This window comes from Manis pentadactyla, chromosome 6, assembly GCF_030020395.1.
Source record: "Manis pentadactyla isolate mManPen7 chromosome 6, mManPen7.hap1, whole genome shotgun sequence".
Taxonomy (NCBI): domain Eukaryota; kingdom Metazoa; phylum Chordata; class Mammalia; order Pholidota; family Manidae; genus Manis; species Manis pentadactyla.
This window is the reverse complement of record NC_080024.1, coordinates 64868445-64885144: the sequence shown is the minus strand read 5'-3', so window position 1 is coordinate 64885144 and position 16700 is coordinate 64868445. Positions and strand designations below refer to the sequence as shown.

At 35.4% G+C, this 16700-nt stretch overlaps 1 protein-coding gene across 8 annotated transcripts in view; it reads right to left on the bottom strand.

The window, feature by feature from the left end:
• METTL8 (methyltransferase 8, tRNA N3-cytidine) overlaps positions 1 to 16700 on the bottom strand; it is a 137154-nt gene that overhangs the window by 42772 nt on the left and 77682 nt on the right. For 6 of the 8 annotated variants that reach the window (XR_008998267.1, XM_057503915.1, XM_057503916.1 and 3 more), the window contains 4 exons: positions 8752 to 9122; positions 7390 to 7439; positions 2881 to 2944; positions 1585 to 1724 (listed from right to left, as the gene is read on the bottom strand). Coding sequence is in view for 7 of the 8 variants with exons in the window: in XM_057503915.1 (XP_057359898.1) it covers positions 1585 to 1724; positions 2881 to 2944; positions 7390 to 7439; positions 8752 to 9122 (625 nt within the window). In the remaining variant the exon portion in view is untranslated. The remainder of the gene's footprint in view (positions 1 to 1584; positions 1725 to 2880; positions 2945 to 7389; positions 7440 to 8751; positions 9123 to 16700) is intronic. The other 2 variants (XM_057503917.1, XM_036917803.2) reach the window with 2 other exon arrangements.

The window sequence follows — 16700 nt, the reverse complement described above, 5'->3', positions numbered from 1 at the left end:
TAGTGGAAATGCTTGCTGTTCATTTGTGTGTGGATCTTCCAAGCTGGCAAGAAGCTACTTTTCTAGAACTTTTGTGTTGCTGAATCTACCACTACAATCCTAAATGATCCTAAAGGTACCGTCTTGCCTTTTCACTTACTATTGCCCTCCTTCTACTCAGTCTCCTTATCTTTAGATCATTTCCATGTAGATAAAGTGGCTACTGACATGATACATCTAAATTCATTTTATAATAAATAGAATGAACATACTGTACTATAAAAGCCATCTTTCCAAGACATCTGCTTCCCTTCTTCTTAACATTAAATTCAAATAATGAGAAAATACATTATCTAAACTAATTTCAAATAGTCTTTTTGTGGTCTTATTGGAATTTAAACATTTCCTGTTATGGGTGTCAAATAGAAAATCTTGTTCTCTATCCACCTACTCCATCCTTTTAACTATGAAACAAAATACATAGATGACATCTTTCTGCCAGTACCTGTATAATGCTAATATTCTGAACAGATTAGAAGAAACAGATTATGGAAACAGGGAGGAGAAAGTAGCTTCATGGTACCTGATATATCTCACCACGTGCAAATACATTCTCATTCAGATTTATTTGGAAATTTTATTTGTTTTTCCACTAGTGATCAAAGAGATCATCTTGAATAACAAGTAAAAGGACTGAAAAGGTGCTAGTGACCTTGTAAGTGCAGAAAAAGAAGCACATGGTAACCCAGTTTCTTTTGGAAAGGCTCACAGTCATCAGATAAAAGTGGTTGATGTCAAGTCTTACCTACTACCAGATGATATTTCCTGGAGTTGAAACTACTACCATAGTAGAAAGCTCAATTTTAAGAAAATTTACAAAAACACAACCTTTGAAGTTTACCACACATGTGCCTTAATACATATAAGATGGCAAATTTTAAGAAAAGTGATCATTTAATTGTTGGTAGTATCTCTTTATGATTCTCCTCTGAAGAAAAGATATGCTTATTGTTTCAAAACATTGTGTGTACAAAAAAAACTTTAAGTCATAAGTATTTAAATGATGGCAGTAGGCCAACCTTAGACTAGATTATAAAGGTCCAAATTTAATCTGGCAAATCTTGATAACCCCAAATTTCCTCAGGGGCTTCTTTAAAACAAATTTTTTTACAGCTAATCGACTGGCCTGTGTGAAGCCAAACAGATTCACAGCCCACCTCTTCATGAACATTCAGGAAGATGCTCAATCAAAGATGTTTGTTTCTGACCACCAAGTACAATTCCCCCCTTGGGGGTCTATTAGACTGCTCTGATTCTGTAATCACTGTCACTTGAAGCGCTGTCACTTTTCATAGGTATGTGTCTTCCCAGAATATGCTCACTTTATTCTGACAGTGATAGAAAGCTCACTAATGAAGTGGTTCGACCAGTTTCTTTCTAAAAGTCTGAAGAAAGGAAGAATTGCATTTAAAAGGCTGCATATTATACATAATATAGTTCACTAAATAATAAATTCAAGAATTATCATTTTTGCTTTGATAGTTCTGAAAAGAACTACTGACAAAGGGGCTGTACCATTTGCTTTGCCCTTTTGTCTTCATTTACCTGTCAGGATGAATAGAAGAGAGCACAAAGACAAGGAGAATGACATCCAGGATCCCATCTGGAAAAGGGTAGGGTGAGCCATCATCACAAATGTCATGAACAAAGGCACAACACTGGCCTGCTCTGTAGGACAAGTGCAACTGTCATAATAAGGAATAAAGAGAGAAAAAAGTAGTTAGCAGACTTCTGGTATTTTTCTTAAAATAAAAAGGTCAAATTTTTTACTTTTCCCAAGTGCCTTTCTCTGCAAATTTGAGTAGAACTTTATTTCTCATTCAGTATTCTGCTAGCTTAATTCAAACTGCCACAAAAAACTAAGTCTCCTGCTTAGACTTGGTAACAAATATTCTTCACAATCCCTCCTTAATTTAGAGATCCTACCCTATGTTATCTCAGAGGCACTGAGATGATCCTCAGCATTCTCTCCTACTGCTTGTTCATGTCTCCTTTGGCTTAAAATATAAATATACTCCATAATCAAAAGTAGATAATGCTGATGATTGCCCAACTCTGTAAATATACTTTAAAAAAGTGAATTTTATGCTATGTGAACTATATCTCGATAAAGCTATTATTTTAAAAATTGCATTAGAGCACACATGCATGCACACACACACACACACACACACACACACACACACACAAATTCACCTACAATACCAATACTAGAAGGATATATGCCAAAATAGGAACATTGATTCACCCTAGGACTCTAGGAAGTGTGATTATATAGGTGAATTTTATCTTACCCTTTAGGCTTTTCAGTATTTTAGAAATATTAGGTTCCATGTGTTTACTATACATTTTTGTTAGCAGAATTTACTTTCCTTTTCCATTTCCTAAAATTACCTCTTCTTGCTAAGGTAATGCTCACTAGCATAGGGGGTTTGGTCAAACAAGTCAAGGTTCTCTGCTGTTTTTCTTACAGTCTAGGACATTTTAGATTTGTATCATATGCCATCTGAGTTTTAACTTAAAAACTTCTTAATTCAATGAGTGCCTGCTACATGTCAGACTGTGTGTAGGGCTCTAGGGACATAACTATGTTAAGATCACCCGTAGGAGCTGTTGGTCTTTTAGGTATCCAGTCTCTTGAACTCTATTTTAAACTCAAAACAACTTCTATTGTTTTAGGATAATATCTTTGGTATCAGTTGATGATATGATTCCCAGAAACAGTAATATTTCAGTTAAAAATGGTTACAGATAACACTTGATGCAGAACATTAAAAAAAAAACAACACCAAGTAAATTAGATTCTTATAGGGCTCTCTTGAAAGAAAATATAAAGCATACCTTTACCAGCTCCACAGCTTCAGAGGCAAAATCACAGCAATAAAGAAAGGACTCTGGAGCATTCCTATGAAAATGGAGGAAACATTTAAGTCTAGAGTCCATATATGCTCAGATGACAGAAGAAAAGCAGCTATGGGTTTGAATTCATTAATAGGCATTTTTTTAGAAGAATTTTGTATACTTGGTATGCTGTTTCTTCTTTTCAGATACTGTTTTCCATAGCAGTGTAGGGGTGCCATTGTGTTGTTTCTAAACCAGCATTGTCTCAAACCCTTATCATTAACTTCAGGGTGACTTCCAGATGCCTGTCCTGGATGTAAGGCTTTCCATTACTTGGGCCCGCCTGCCTTACACCCCACCATGCTCTCACATAGGAAACCTCTAAGGCCATCCATCAGCATTACTCCATCTCCCCCCATCCCCAATAGGCACTCTTTCTTTTGTGCCTTTAGCTAGTAAGGCCTGTAGCTCCTCTTAAGTTTAGCCATGTTCTACCCTTCTCTAAGGACTCTAAGACCACTGTGTCCCTTGGTGCTTCAGTACTCTTCCTGTGTGTACCATATTCCCGAGGCTATAAAATCCACAAGAGCAACCAGGACCATACTTATAATTGTTGTTCAGTGACACATAGATTTCTTCCTGTGATTCAGACAAAGCACTAAACAACATGATACAAGGATTATGATGCCAGCATGTGATCAGGAAAGGGTACTTGGCCCACAAAATCACAGTATCTGCTTGTCTATAAACGGCCATGATCTAGCCATTGTCAACTCATTTGATTGTTGGGCCTCTCACAGAGGCTCTGATGTCCTGCTAGGGTAGAAACACACACACACACATATAATATATAGTATACAATATATATATATTATATATATATGGTGTGTGTGTACATATATATTTTTTAACAGCATGTAAATATGACTTCTAAAAAAGGACAAAACACTAATATATTAATTCTTGGTTATCTTTTTAAGTTATTGTCAAACATTTGTTTAACATCACACATGCACTAAGCATTAGAATATAAAGTAGTAAATGAAATTATCTAATATAATAGTAAGAATATAGACTTTGGAGACAAATGAACCTGTGTTTAAATCTTGGATTTCCATTTATTAACTCTGTGAATTTGACTTAACTTCTAAGATTAAGTTGTTTTACTTATAAAATATAAATAAAATAATTCAGAGTTTTTTTGGGGTGGGGGGGAAGCTGTTTACCCATACGAAAGTCTTGACTGTTTTTACTTGGCCTTTACTGAACTTAGACAAGTTCCACTTGCCCTTTATCTGAGATTCAATGACAATGGCTAGAACATGGCCATTTATAGACAAGCAGATACTGTGATTTTGTGAGCCAAGTACCCTTTCCTGATCACATGCTGGCATCAAATAATCCTTGTATCATGTTGTTTAGTGCTTTGTCTGAATCACAGAAAGAAATCTATGTGTCACTGAACAACAGTTATAAGTATGGTCCTGGTTGCTCTTGTGGATTTTATAGCCTAGTTGGGGATATGGTTGGCTTCAAATAGCTTCTATAGGGGTGTGGATAGGGCAGGCCCTTTGAGGTGTAAGTCTTAAGAATTTTGAAGGTGGGGTATGGCACTGTTAAGTGGGGGGAAGGAGCAATGGTACAAGGGTTTATAGGTGGGAGTCACATGCCACGGATCAGAAGCAGAGTTGATTCTAAGAGCCCAAACTGGTATGTGGAAGGATATACATACAAGGTGGGCCCTCAAATACACAATTAGAACTTCTAATTTGACTCAGGAGGCATTTCAAGCAAGGAGGACTTCTAAATAAATATGGAATACAAGCATAAATATGCATTTAACAAAATCTCACTCAGGCTCAGATTACACTATTAAATCCTCTCACTGATGAAAACTATGCTCATTCACTCCATGGCACTAGGGTTTTGTATTCAATGTAAGATCTGTTCAAATAAGTTAAAGTATGGTGAATATGTTTGGTCATGAAAAGTTAACCGACACTATTGTTGAATCACTATGTTGTACATCTGAAATCAACATAATATTGTGTATCAACTATATGCCAATAAAAAAAACAGGAAAAAAAAAGTTTAGCAGTACTGAATCAAAGTACTGCTTGTTTTTTTTCCTCCATCCCATATCAAAACAGTTTTGAGTGTATTACAGCATATATCCCTATTATTTCTTATGAAATCCATTGTATTTGTGACTCACGATTTATTGGGGGGGGGGTCACATGTGTGTGAAATATTCTCAGTAAACACTCAGATGCATATAGCACTATGTGATGTGGTGGCTAAAGGCAAGGGCTCTGTAACCAGACTGCCTAGGGCTGGAATCTTGGCTCTACCAATTAGTGGTGTGAGCTTGAAATAGTTACTTAATCTCTCTGCAACTGTTTCCTTATCTTTAAAACAGAGATAAATATGGCACCTAAAGTAGTTGTGAAGATCCAATGGAATTCATATAAGTAAAGTTTCTAGAAAGGTACTTAATTCAGAATAAGCACCTAATAAATCTTTGTGGTCACTACTTTTTGTTGCTGTCACTATTATTATTATCACTACAGGCAGATCTGCCTCTCCCTTCCAGGAACTTAAATACTTAAAAACATGGTTCTACAAAAACTTGCATATACCTCAGAATGCTTCTCTGGACACTGGCACATGCGGCTTATTATGAAAGCTATGCGGTCTCCTTTGGGCAGTGTTTACTAAACACCCACAAGAAACAGAACAGGCTAGTAGCTAAAGGAAATGACGTGCCACTTGCCACGTGTCCTACTCGAATGGCAGCGTGACCTCTGAGACTGAATTCCCACTGCATTGGCAGCCCAGGTTGAGGTCTTGTGACCAACCAGTGGCTTTCCAGGGCTTTTCTATAAAATCAGCTGACTGCCTTGGCTCTTGTCCTAGCAAGCAGGTGTGAATACTACTACTACCACCACACTACCAAGAACTCTGTTGGCAGGGGTGTAAGAATTAAATGATCCTTGGAGAATGCTATGACCTCTCAATTCTAGAGGTCTAATTATGGTAAACTATTCTGAAAACGTAAAATATTAATCCTATATGCTCTAAAATCAATAAAACATAATTTCATAGGTGTTAAAATAAAAGTCTAAGCTTCCCTTTCGAAGACAATCACTGGTTGCCTTCTAAAGATGAATTATCTCAGGTTATTAAGTTACAATGATTTCTAAAATATGGATATGAAGTAAAAAAGAAGACACAGCCAAGAAGGAGGGAAGGAGGCAAGAGCTTGCAATTATTAGTTGGAGGGAGAAGTAGAAGGGAAAAATACAACTAACAAGTGGGGAATCAGAGATGTTAATCAGTCAATATGTATTTAGCTCTAAACTATCTAATATTGCACTGTTAGGCTACCTGGAAAATCAGGTTAGGGTAAAATATGCTCTTTATTGCCAGGAATATAAATGGTAGTTGGAAAGACAAGATATAAAGAAATGACATTCTAAATATATCTTGACATGAGTCATAAAGTAACACATAATCAACTGCCAGTGTAGTAGATTTACATGTATTATAAGCTTGGGGATCACTGGAGTGAAGGAACCTGGCTATGTGGTATAAAAGAATGGGAAATTTGGCCCAGAAATTGGAAAAGGGAAAACAAAGAAAATTTATACAAAAAAGAGAAAGTCCATTCAGAATAGATTTGTCAGCATCACTTCTATCTGGCCACTTCTACTGGGAATTTGATAATATTAGGGAATTACTTACTGTTTATTAAGTTAGGTTTGTAATTGTAATGAAGAATGTCCTGATTTTTTGGATACACAGTAAGTATTTAAAAATAAAGTGTTATGATGTTGGCAATATGTTAATAACTGTTAAATCAAGGTGGTGGGTATATGAGACTACTAGAAAAGTTCTGTGAAGTCTGTCCTCTTCCATAATATACTGAAGTATATAGGTGAGGCGGTGAATGGAAAGGGAGGATCAGCTATCTCTGTGCCTATCATCTGCTTCTGCTGTTTTGAGTCTTAGGGCGAGTTGCTGTTACCTCTGAGCACTTTCAAGTCTTAGAGGCAGTCATTTGACACACAAAGGTTTTATACTGGGTGTGCCTCCAGAAGTGAGGACAAAATAAAATAAGGATTCAAGTATAGCAGGCCTTAAACTCAATTCTCTTTGTGTAAAATGACAGCTATATATCCTGGAGGAGCACGTAAATTTCCAGTGATCTAGAAATTCACAGCTTCATGGAAGAACCAAACCTCTTGCTCTTCTTATTCTCTCACCCACACAAACCCAAGCTTAAAAAATCACTACAACCCTGGTGGAAAACCCATGGCTGTGAAACACTTTTCAGAGAAATTCCCAGTTCATCTGAAATTAGACACTAAGACCAAATCACTTTTAAAAAAATTTGCTATAGTCACTGTTTATGTGAGAACAACACTATTGGCATATACATGACATTTTTCCAGACTTTCTCATTATCACATACATATGTAAAATTCTGTAGAAAACTATGAAACTCACTGCAAAGTGTTCAGAATAGGAAAAACACTATTTCCAACACCACAGCCAACCTATAATCAAAAGAATAAACAAATATCATGAAAACAAGGTTAAGTTTTCCTCACCAATATCAGATAATTTTATTAAAAAAATATAGAGGAAATGTACTAGATCTCTGGGGTTAGGAGAGTTTTCTAAACATGAAAGCAATGGAACAAATCACAAGAATAATATTGGGAAATTTAACTATGGAAACATTCACAATTTTTACACATCAGAACTCAAAATAAATTAAAAGGTGACTGACACACTGAAAAAAAACTGGCAATAAATATAAGAGGCCGAGTTCATTTTAAAAATATAAATAAGCAAAGGAAATATATGGAACACAAAAGAAGTATAAATAGTTTCTAAAAATTTGAAGAACTATGTGAATTTTTTAACAATCACAGAAATGCAAATTAAAACAAGGTATAATTTTTTCTAAACAAAAAGCACTAAAACAAGAGTATTCTAACCAATGACAATGTGATGAAACAGACATACACTGTCGTGAATTGGTATTAATAGAACTTCTTAGAAAGTGATTTGGCAAAAATATTTTAAGAGTATTAAAATTTCTTATAAATTATGTACTAGCAAACATAAAAGAAAATGTGGAAAAGTCTATATCCAAAGATGTTTGTTGTAGAAAACCTGAAAACAATTTAAATGCCCAGTAGTATAGTATGAAAATAGATAAATAGAACTGAAATACTCCACATAGTAAGTATTTTCAGCCATGAAAATGTCTGTAGAGAATTTTTGAAGATAGGGAAAACTGCTTCTGGTAAAATGTTAAATAGAAATGAAACAAAACCCCAAAATACAGTCATAACTTAACTATATAAGACAGTATAAACAAATGGAGAAAAAAGTAGAAGTTTAACAGTGGTTATATCCTTTGTGGGATATTAGTTATTTTATTTCTTTTATCTCCTCTTTAGCAAATTTTCTGCAATCAATACATACCACTCTAAATAGAAAGAAAATATTTAAAAAATAAAAAAATCAATTGCACCAGATTATAGCAAATTATAAATCTCACTTATTTCTATTTCACCAAAAAAGGGACCATAACAGAAAGAGATAGAAATTAAGGCCTGAACTTACTGGCATTTAAAACTGCCTTCAAGTTAGAAATTAAAAAAAAAATTAAAATCAAATAAAAAACCTGATTAAATATATGAGTCCTTTAAATATATTTTATGCACAAAGGTATTCTTAACACTTAGTTAGATTTGATCATTTTCTCCCTAAAAAAAATCTCCATCATTAATAAATATGGAATATATATTTTAAAATCATATGCCACCTCCCATCTTTGCCCCTGCAGTACAGTACCTCTAGGATTCTGAAAGTGGCACTGCTACCAGGAAACAGTTCAGTCTTCACAGGTCCTTTTCTGTGTTCTTTAGCATCTAGGTTGGAAAAATCAGATCCTGCTTTGCTTTGACCATCTGCTGAACCAGCACTTTTCCTACAATGATTTTTTTGTTCAGGCATAGTAAGGCAGTGCATTCTTGAGAAACAATTTGCAGCATTAGCTTTTACATGATCCCATGAAAATTCTTTCATCGTCTCTTCAGTTTTTTGATCAACTGGAAGAATTTCAGGAAATTCCCTTAACAGCCAATTACGATCCTTGAAAAACTTATTCTTATGAATCTTGTAAAATGTGTCCCAATATTTACTAGCTTCACTCTCATATTTAACTAAAATAAAGAGAAAAAAAGATTTTTCTATGTATTAATGTTTGCTATTAGTTACTATTTAAATAACTACACTTAAAAATTAAATACTGTTATGTTACTTACATTATCATTTACAACAATTACATTTACTATTGAATAACTTGAATATTAATAATAATATTTATCTGATATTTTTTACCTTGTAAAAATAAAAAGTACAGAGTATTAATTCCTTCAAAATGTGTCAATGTGTGGGGTATTTAGTCCTTCTCCCATAAATCTACTTTTGTCTTAAGTTTGGCCAATAAATTTTTGTGAGGAATATAGTCATTGCAAATTACTTTGTATAGTCTAACCTTGGAAACTTAATAATCACATTTTTACCAATAACCTGTAGGGCTCTTTATTATCTTGGAGAAAGGACATTTTATTTTTATGTCTGTATATGCAGTTTCAACATGACAAATGTCTGTGAAATTGGTAATCAGACAAAACTGTAGAATTATAGATGACATTATTTTAGAGCCAGAGTGGTCCATTGAAATAATCTGCTTCAACTCTCTTCGTTTTATATTTGAAGAAAGGGCAGCACAGAAAGATGAACCCACTTGTTCCAGATCCTGGGGCCCAGTCACAACAGAGCCAGACCTGATTCCTGAAGTCTAGGGCCCACCCATAACTTCATGCTTCCCCCACCTCCAGAGGCATCTCTTTTCATTAACATCTCCTAATATGAAGCCTTTAAAGAAAATTTCTGATGCCCTTTTAAAAGATATGTGCATTTTGTGATGTTATCCCTCAGACTTCACTTGGCCCTGGGATCAGGATTAGTCAACAGTCTCAGAACTTCAGGCAACTCTTGGCTTTCTTCCTCCAGAAAAGCTTCCTTCTATCTGTACCTTTAATTAATTAAAAAACTTAATCTACCTACTCCGTCATTCATTCACTCAACAAACATTTCTTGAGTACTATTATGTACCAGTCCTAATTCCTAGGTTAAGAATTACTTTCACCCAGTATAGACACATGACATTTTGAAAATGCTTTCAAAGGATAAAAAAACCTTCTATTATTACAGAATAATTTCCAAGACTTAATGCTCGGTGAAGAAGCCAGGTGTATATGAGGCAACCATGTTAGACAAAAAAGAAGATAAAGAATACAGGTGAGTGCATGCATAGAAACATAGTGTATGTACATACACATATTTACTTGTATATGTACAAAGTATTTCTGGAAGGGTAATCACAGAATTAGTAATACTGGTTACTTCTAAAGAGGGGAATTGAGTAGCTGGGGACTAGGGTTTGAGGAAGAATTTTCATTTGGATTTTGATTTGTGTGAAATTACTATCTACTCCAAAAACAAATTAAATTAAAAATAAAGTAATGGACTTATTTTTTTCATAATTTTAAAGAAGCCCCTACTCTCAGAACAAGAAGTTGCCTAAAGTCAAGTTTATCTTTGTTACAGGGCCCTGTCCTGAAGCCTGAACAGTTTTCCTTTTCTCTCCATTTTTATCTTTATGGCCTTGTACCATGGATCTCCACCCATCTGGCCACAAGACTTCCTTCCCATCAAGGCTAAATTGTATCTGGCAGCAGGACTGCTATAAAGTCAGAAACTCCCATCTGTATTTAAGGTCTGAGAAATGAAAGTAGATCTCTGTAACAAAAGAGTTATGTGATGTTGCAGTCCAAAATATGCTCACATCTGCACTACTGGAAGGAAGCCTATTTATGGTTAATCTAAAAATGTTACGTATCTTAATTAGTAGTTTAAAACCTATAATGCTTAAGTTACTCTACAAGAAGATATGTCAAAGAAATAATCAATCTTCCCATGTTTTCTTCCGTCTGCTACTTCTATAGCTTTTCTTCTTCCTTCCTAATTACAACCCTTAAATAGAATTCATGCCTCAGATCGAATTTACCGAGTATCATAATTCTTCCAAGTGGTAAAGATACCTCAAGACAAATGTTGGGCATAAAAGCCACAGGGCATAAATCTGCAAAGAAGTAAAAAGCTAACCTTTTCAAACAATATTGCTTCTCTCTCACTTACCAACTTCACATTTCCCTGTATGGCCCCGGAAGATGACTGGTTAGCCAGAGACGGGTAAGATTCCTCAAGGGAGGAACAACCTAAGACAGGCACAGTCGCAGGGGGGCCATCAGGTGAGAAATTGGGGATCAACAGAGGTGAGGCTTAGAACCTCATCCCCCCTGTTTTGAGAGAAATCTTCTGCATCCATGGATGTTTTGTTGCCCTTGTCTAGCTTGGATTAATACTTAGTCTATAGGCATACACCTGATCATCTACATTTGCTTTCTTACAGCACTAAACTATGTTTTCTACCTTTATCTTGCATCTACCTACCACTTCAGCATTTTATTAAACATAATAATAATAATAATAATAATAATAATAAGGGATAAATGTGGGATTCACATATAAATCAAGTATAAAATCAAACGAATATTCATATTTGACCTGATTGTTTATAGTTCATAATGCATGATCAAAACTGAAAGTTTCTATGATGACTGCCCTTGTACTGTTCACCATGTAAGAACTTATTCACTATGTAAGAATTTGTTCACCATGTAAGAACTTGTTTGTTATGCTTCAGAAGATCGGAGACTGATGAGAATTAGGCTTGGGGTGGATTAATGATTGTGCATTGAGTCCCCTATACAGAATTTTATTGTTGTTAACAACCATTTGATCAATAAATATGAGAGATGCCCTCTCAAAAATAAATAAATAAATAAATAAAATAAAAATGTTACGTATCTATCTTTAAAATACTTCTATCACTACTTTTAAAAATTGGAGTGTACCTGATATACTATATGAGAAAACAAAACAACATTCTGAAAAGCAGACTCAAGAGAAAATAAGAAACTATCAAATTTCTCCAGGGTCTTCTCATATCTTCTTTTCTTCTTTTTACCTTAAAAACTTTCTTTGTAACTCATTCCATGCTGGTAAAAGATTTTTCTGCTAAATAAAAAGCAACTACCTAAGAGGAACTACATTTAGTCAAATCTCTAGTATCTAAGTTTCCAATATCAAGCTATGTGTCAAGTGAGTCTGAGCCTATCAGTAATTACAATGTAATACTGTATGTTGATTAATTTGTGGGAATATTCTCCTAGGAATTAATTAAGGGTGGGGTAGGTAAGACAGCAGGGGAGTAACCTGAAAGAAAAGATTCATAACAGTGCTATTTATAGCTGGAAAAAGTGGAAAGTAAGTCAAATGCCCAACAACATAGGAATGACCAACCAAGCCATGCAGGTCAAAAAAAATAACCTTATGTAGCAATTAAAATCTAAAGAATAATAATATTAAGAGAAAACACTCACACACAATGTTCTATATATTGATTGTGCCCTTAAAATTTATTTCATATTCATTCATAACAATCAGATGAAACTTTGGCATGATGGTAACAATTTAATGATTACTAGGTACTTCTTTCTTTTGCAAAGTTTTATCCACATCTTACATGAAGAAAAAGAATCCTAGTTGAATTCAACTTGCCTACAGTTTCCTCATTTGATGAGGGGTTGACTTAGACTATATCTGTGTTCAAGTTCTAAGAAGTCTTTATACTTGCCTATTAAACCCATGAGTTTATGTAGAACATTTGACATTATCACTTCTTATAAACTATAAAACCTTAGATTGCAGTCATAAATATAAGCTTGTACTACTACTTTAATTTGTACAGTATATAAAGAAAATGAATCTACAGTGAAGTGATTGGAATCTGGTTCAGATACCAAATATATCAAACATCTAAATTCAATGCTAGCCTATGTAATCTTTAAAAAGGATCTGATTATGATAAGATGATGGTCAAGTTCTAAGAACAATAACACAAATAGTTTCTTAACTGCCAGGCACTATGTCAAAACCATTACTTGGATTTTTTTCTCATTTTATGCTAATAATACCTCTCAGATAGACAAATTATTATTCCAACTTACAAAGAAATTCAAGGTCAGAGGGGATAAAAAAGTTTCCCCATGGTCACGCAGTTAGAGACAGGACCTCGATCAAATCTACTGGATGTTAAAGCTCATGCTCTTAGCCATTAAGCTACATTGCCTTCCTAACATAAAATCGGTATTAACCTGCTCCAAACTATCTCTGAAAATAATCTTGTGTTTTTCTGATTCTGTACTTCCTTTTCACTATGAAGCATTACGTTGAAAGTAAAACCTCAGCATAACTAAATTGTAAAATAATGCTGATTGGTGTAAAAATGTAATAAAAACACATCTGAAACAGAATTAATTAAATCCCATTTGAATTATTTAAATATAAACTATGCAAGGTTATATGGACAATGGGAACATAAAATGCTCTATGAGAACAGATGAGTTTGTGGGATAGGAACAAAACAAGCAGCATCCAGGATGGGCTGGGTGGGGTAAAGGCTAATGGGTTGGACCTCTTTTTTTGCTATTTAAATTGTTTTTGGCATTATCTCCAATCAATGCTGGCAACTCCATAGTTCTCAGTAATGTGTGACAGCTTCTGAGACCCCATGGAAGCTCAAATCAAACTCACAATTATGATTATGAGACAATGTAAACACCTTCAACATGTGATTTAATTTCCTGTACTGCAAGAGTATCTGTGTTAACAGGGGAACTGGAAGAGCTACTTTTCCTGACCATGAGTGAAAAATTTAGTTTCAACCTGCCATTAACTCATCTCAAGTTCAGGCCAATAAAGAAAGAAGAATATAGTATGGAGAAATCTGCCCTGTCTTCATCTTGTCCAACCGACCTTCTAAACAGGTATATTAAGGATCAATTTTTTTTGGAGGAGCATTTTTTTCCTTTCACTTTCATAGGTTGCCAATTCAGAGTTAATTAATCTATGCTCATGGCAGTAAAAAGGATGTAGTGACCTGTTCAACCACAGCCAAATGAAACAACTCAATTGTTCATTTATTAAATTCAATACTGCTGAGGGGAAGAAGGAATGCGACACACTGACCATGCTTAGATATTCAGAATTTACCCTGAATCACAGTGAATATCACAGCTCAGAAGTCGAACTAAACCATTTATGTATCTGACATACATGATGTCATTAACATGAATAATGAAAATGTATTCTAAGTTGCAATGTGATGAAAAGCAATTTAAAGTTATTTTTGCACATCAATTACAAAAATACCTGAGGTCTCAAAGCTGGAAACTGCCACATATCACTGATAAAGTTCATTGTCTAATAAAAGAAAACTCTTAGTTATGACATGAGAAGGGTTATTTTCTTAGAGCAATGCATGAAATTTTAAATGACCAAAGCTGAATTATAAACAAGTACCCTTACATTTACCAGCATACAAAACTTTAAGCTGTTCTATTTTTTCACATAGGACACTTCCAAGTGATAAGGTATTCATAAGGTAAGGTATAGTGAGATTCTTTTACTATTTTGCTTGATACAGATTACTCACCCTAGGCAGTAGCTATTTACAAGGATATTTTAAAGTAAAAATAGCAGCTGCTTTTGTTACTATGTTTTAAAAACCCATTACATTTGCTAAATAACCCACTGAAATGTAACACAATGGAGATGTTTTAGGAAATGATAAGATATATTCATGTTAACTCAAAAACTGCCAAATGTATCTTTCCTATTTCCTTGAACTAAGCTGCTTTTAAAAGAAACATTAGCATAATAAAATTTAAAAGAAAATATAAAAAGAAATACAGAATTAAAAGTTATAAATCAGGGCATCTGATTGAAAGAAATATTGCTGAAACCCTGGATGCTACACATTTTGATCACAGAAATGAAATGTCAACTATCCTGCAGCCAAAAACTGTATAATGTGATGGCCAAGTTCTTATTTTCAGAATTGTGAGAGTGTTTCCTGACTTCAGTTCTCACCAATAGGTGAGACAATAGGTGAAAAATGGGAAGTGGGAGTGACACGAGACACCCCCCCCCAAAAGAAATGTGCTGTAGAGTTGGGAAGCACGGGAGAACAGCCAGTATTTCCTTCCAGTGGCATTAACATAAGTGAGATGAGATCAATAAACCAGCGCTCATGCGGTATCCTGTAAATGAAGTACTTTGTGATGGGAGAAAACTGGCTTTTAAAGACTTAGGACTCTCTTAGATAAGAAGAGATGATGGTTAACAGAGAAGCTGGGGGTAGAAGTGGGTCAGAGTTTCCTCTGGGTTTTCACAAAGTTTGGGAATAGAGCTTTTAAACAGATCTATTCACTTTGGCCCATATTCATCAGAGGTATTAAACATCAAATGAGAAGTCTCCACCTAGGGCTTCCGCAGACTGGTAGGTCTATGATCCCTGGCAGAGACTGGACTGGGAAGCTGGGTAGGTATTTACTCAGAACACTGTTTCCTCAGAACAAAAGTTTTCTTTCTTCGTCACCCTCACAACAGCCTCAGTGGCTGCTCTGTGACCTTGCTTAGGCATGATGGATGGCCACCCTCGTGGTGTGCTCCTCTCCTTGCAGGTTCCCTGACATGTATGAAGTGTGACCCCACTGCACTGAGTGCTGTTATGGGGTGGTGGGGGCAGGGAGTTGGCAAGGACAGGCCCAGCAGAAACCTCTATCACTTTGAGTCATTTTAAAAGGGAATCTTTTGTTCTCTGTCTCCACAGCAGGTAGAAAATTTGGCTCAGAGACTGGACATGCTCATAAGCAAACCAAATGCTTTAAAGCAGTATCATTTGGTCCTCTCCAGCCTAGTTTTCCTGCTTCTATAGAGAGAGGCCAGTCACCACCTTTCTATTTCAGTCACACTATGGTTCTGTGGGAGCAGTCATTTTCCTTTACTGCGGTTTCCAAGGCCCCAAAATAACCTCATTAGCTTCACTCAAGTTCATCGTTAACATAAATAGGCCAAAACAGGCAGCCACATACATACAGAGCATTTTCAAGGGAACATTATCAGCACTGCTCATCAATTTATGTTCTAGACAGAAATATCTGAAAGAGTGTGAAAAAAATCCTTGTTTTTTTCATATTATCAGGAAATATATTGTGGGTAATTTTTAACTTTCTGGAAATGAATTAAGATGACTGATAAGTTTTAATTCTGTTTAGGCTTGACTCTATCAGATCCAGGTGACTACTAGCAGAAGCTTGAGTAATGTGGAAAATATGTCTATGCAGCAGCTGGCAAAGAAGCAAAATTATACTTCCTCAGGAACAGTGTGACAGAGTTCCTGCAAAGGAATGCAATGCTGCCTGATTTGTAAGCAGAAATGCCACTGGTATGCACCATAAAATCCAATTCTGACACTCTCTAGCCATGTCCCACTCTGGGACTACATGGCTGCAGCTAATAAAAATAGAATGGTTCCACTGTGGACCAGGGGCTCTTCTTTCCTGTCAACTGTCCAGGACACATTCACACTTAGGGTAAGGAAGGAGAACTAGCCCTAAGGAATAGCCAACAATGCCAGAAGATAAAGCAGGTTATCGATGATGCCAGAGGATTACACAGGGTGACACTGCTCCCTTCACTAGTTAAGGGCAACTAATGAGGGCATCTTTAGCCTTAATTACAGACTAAAGTCACTGGAACAATAG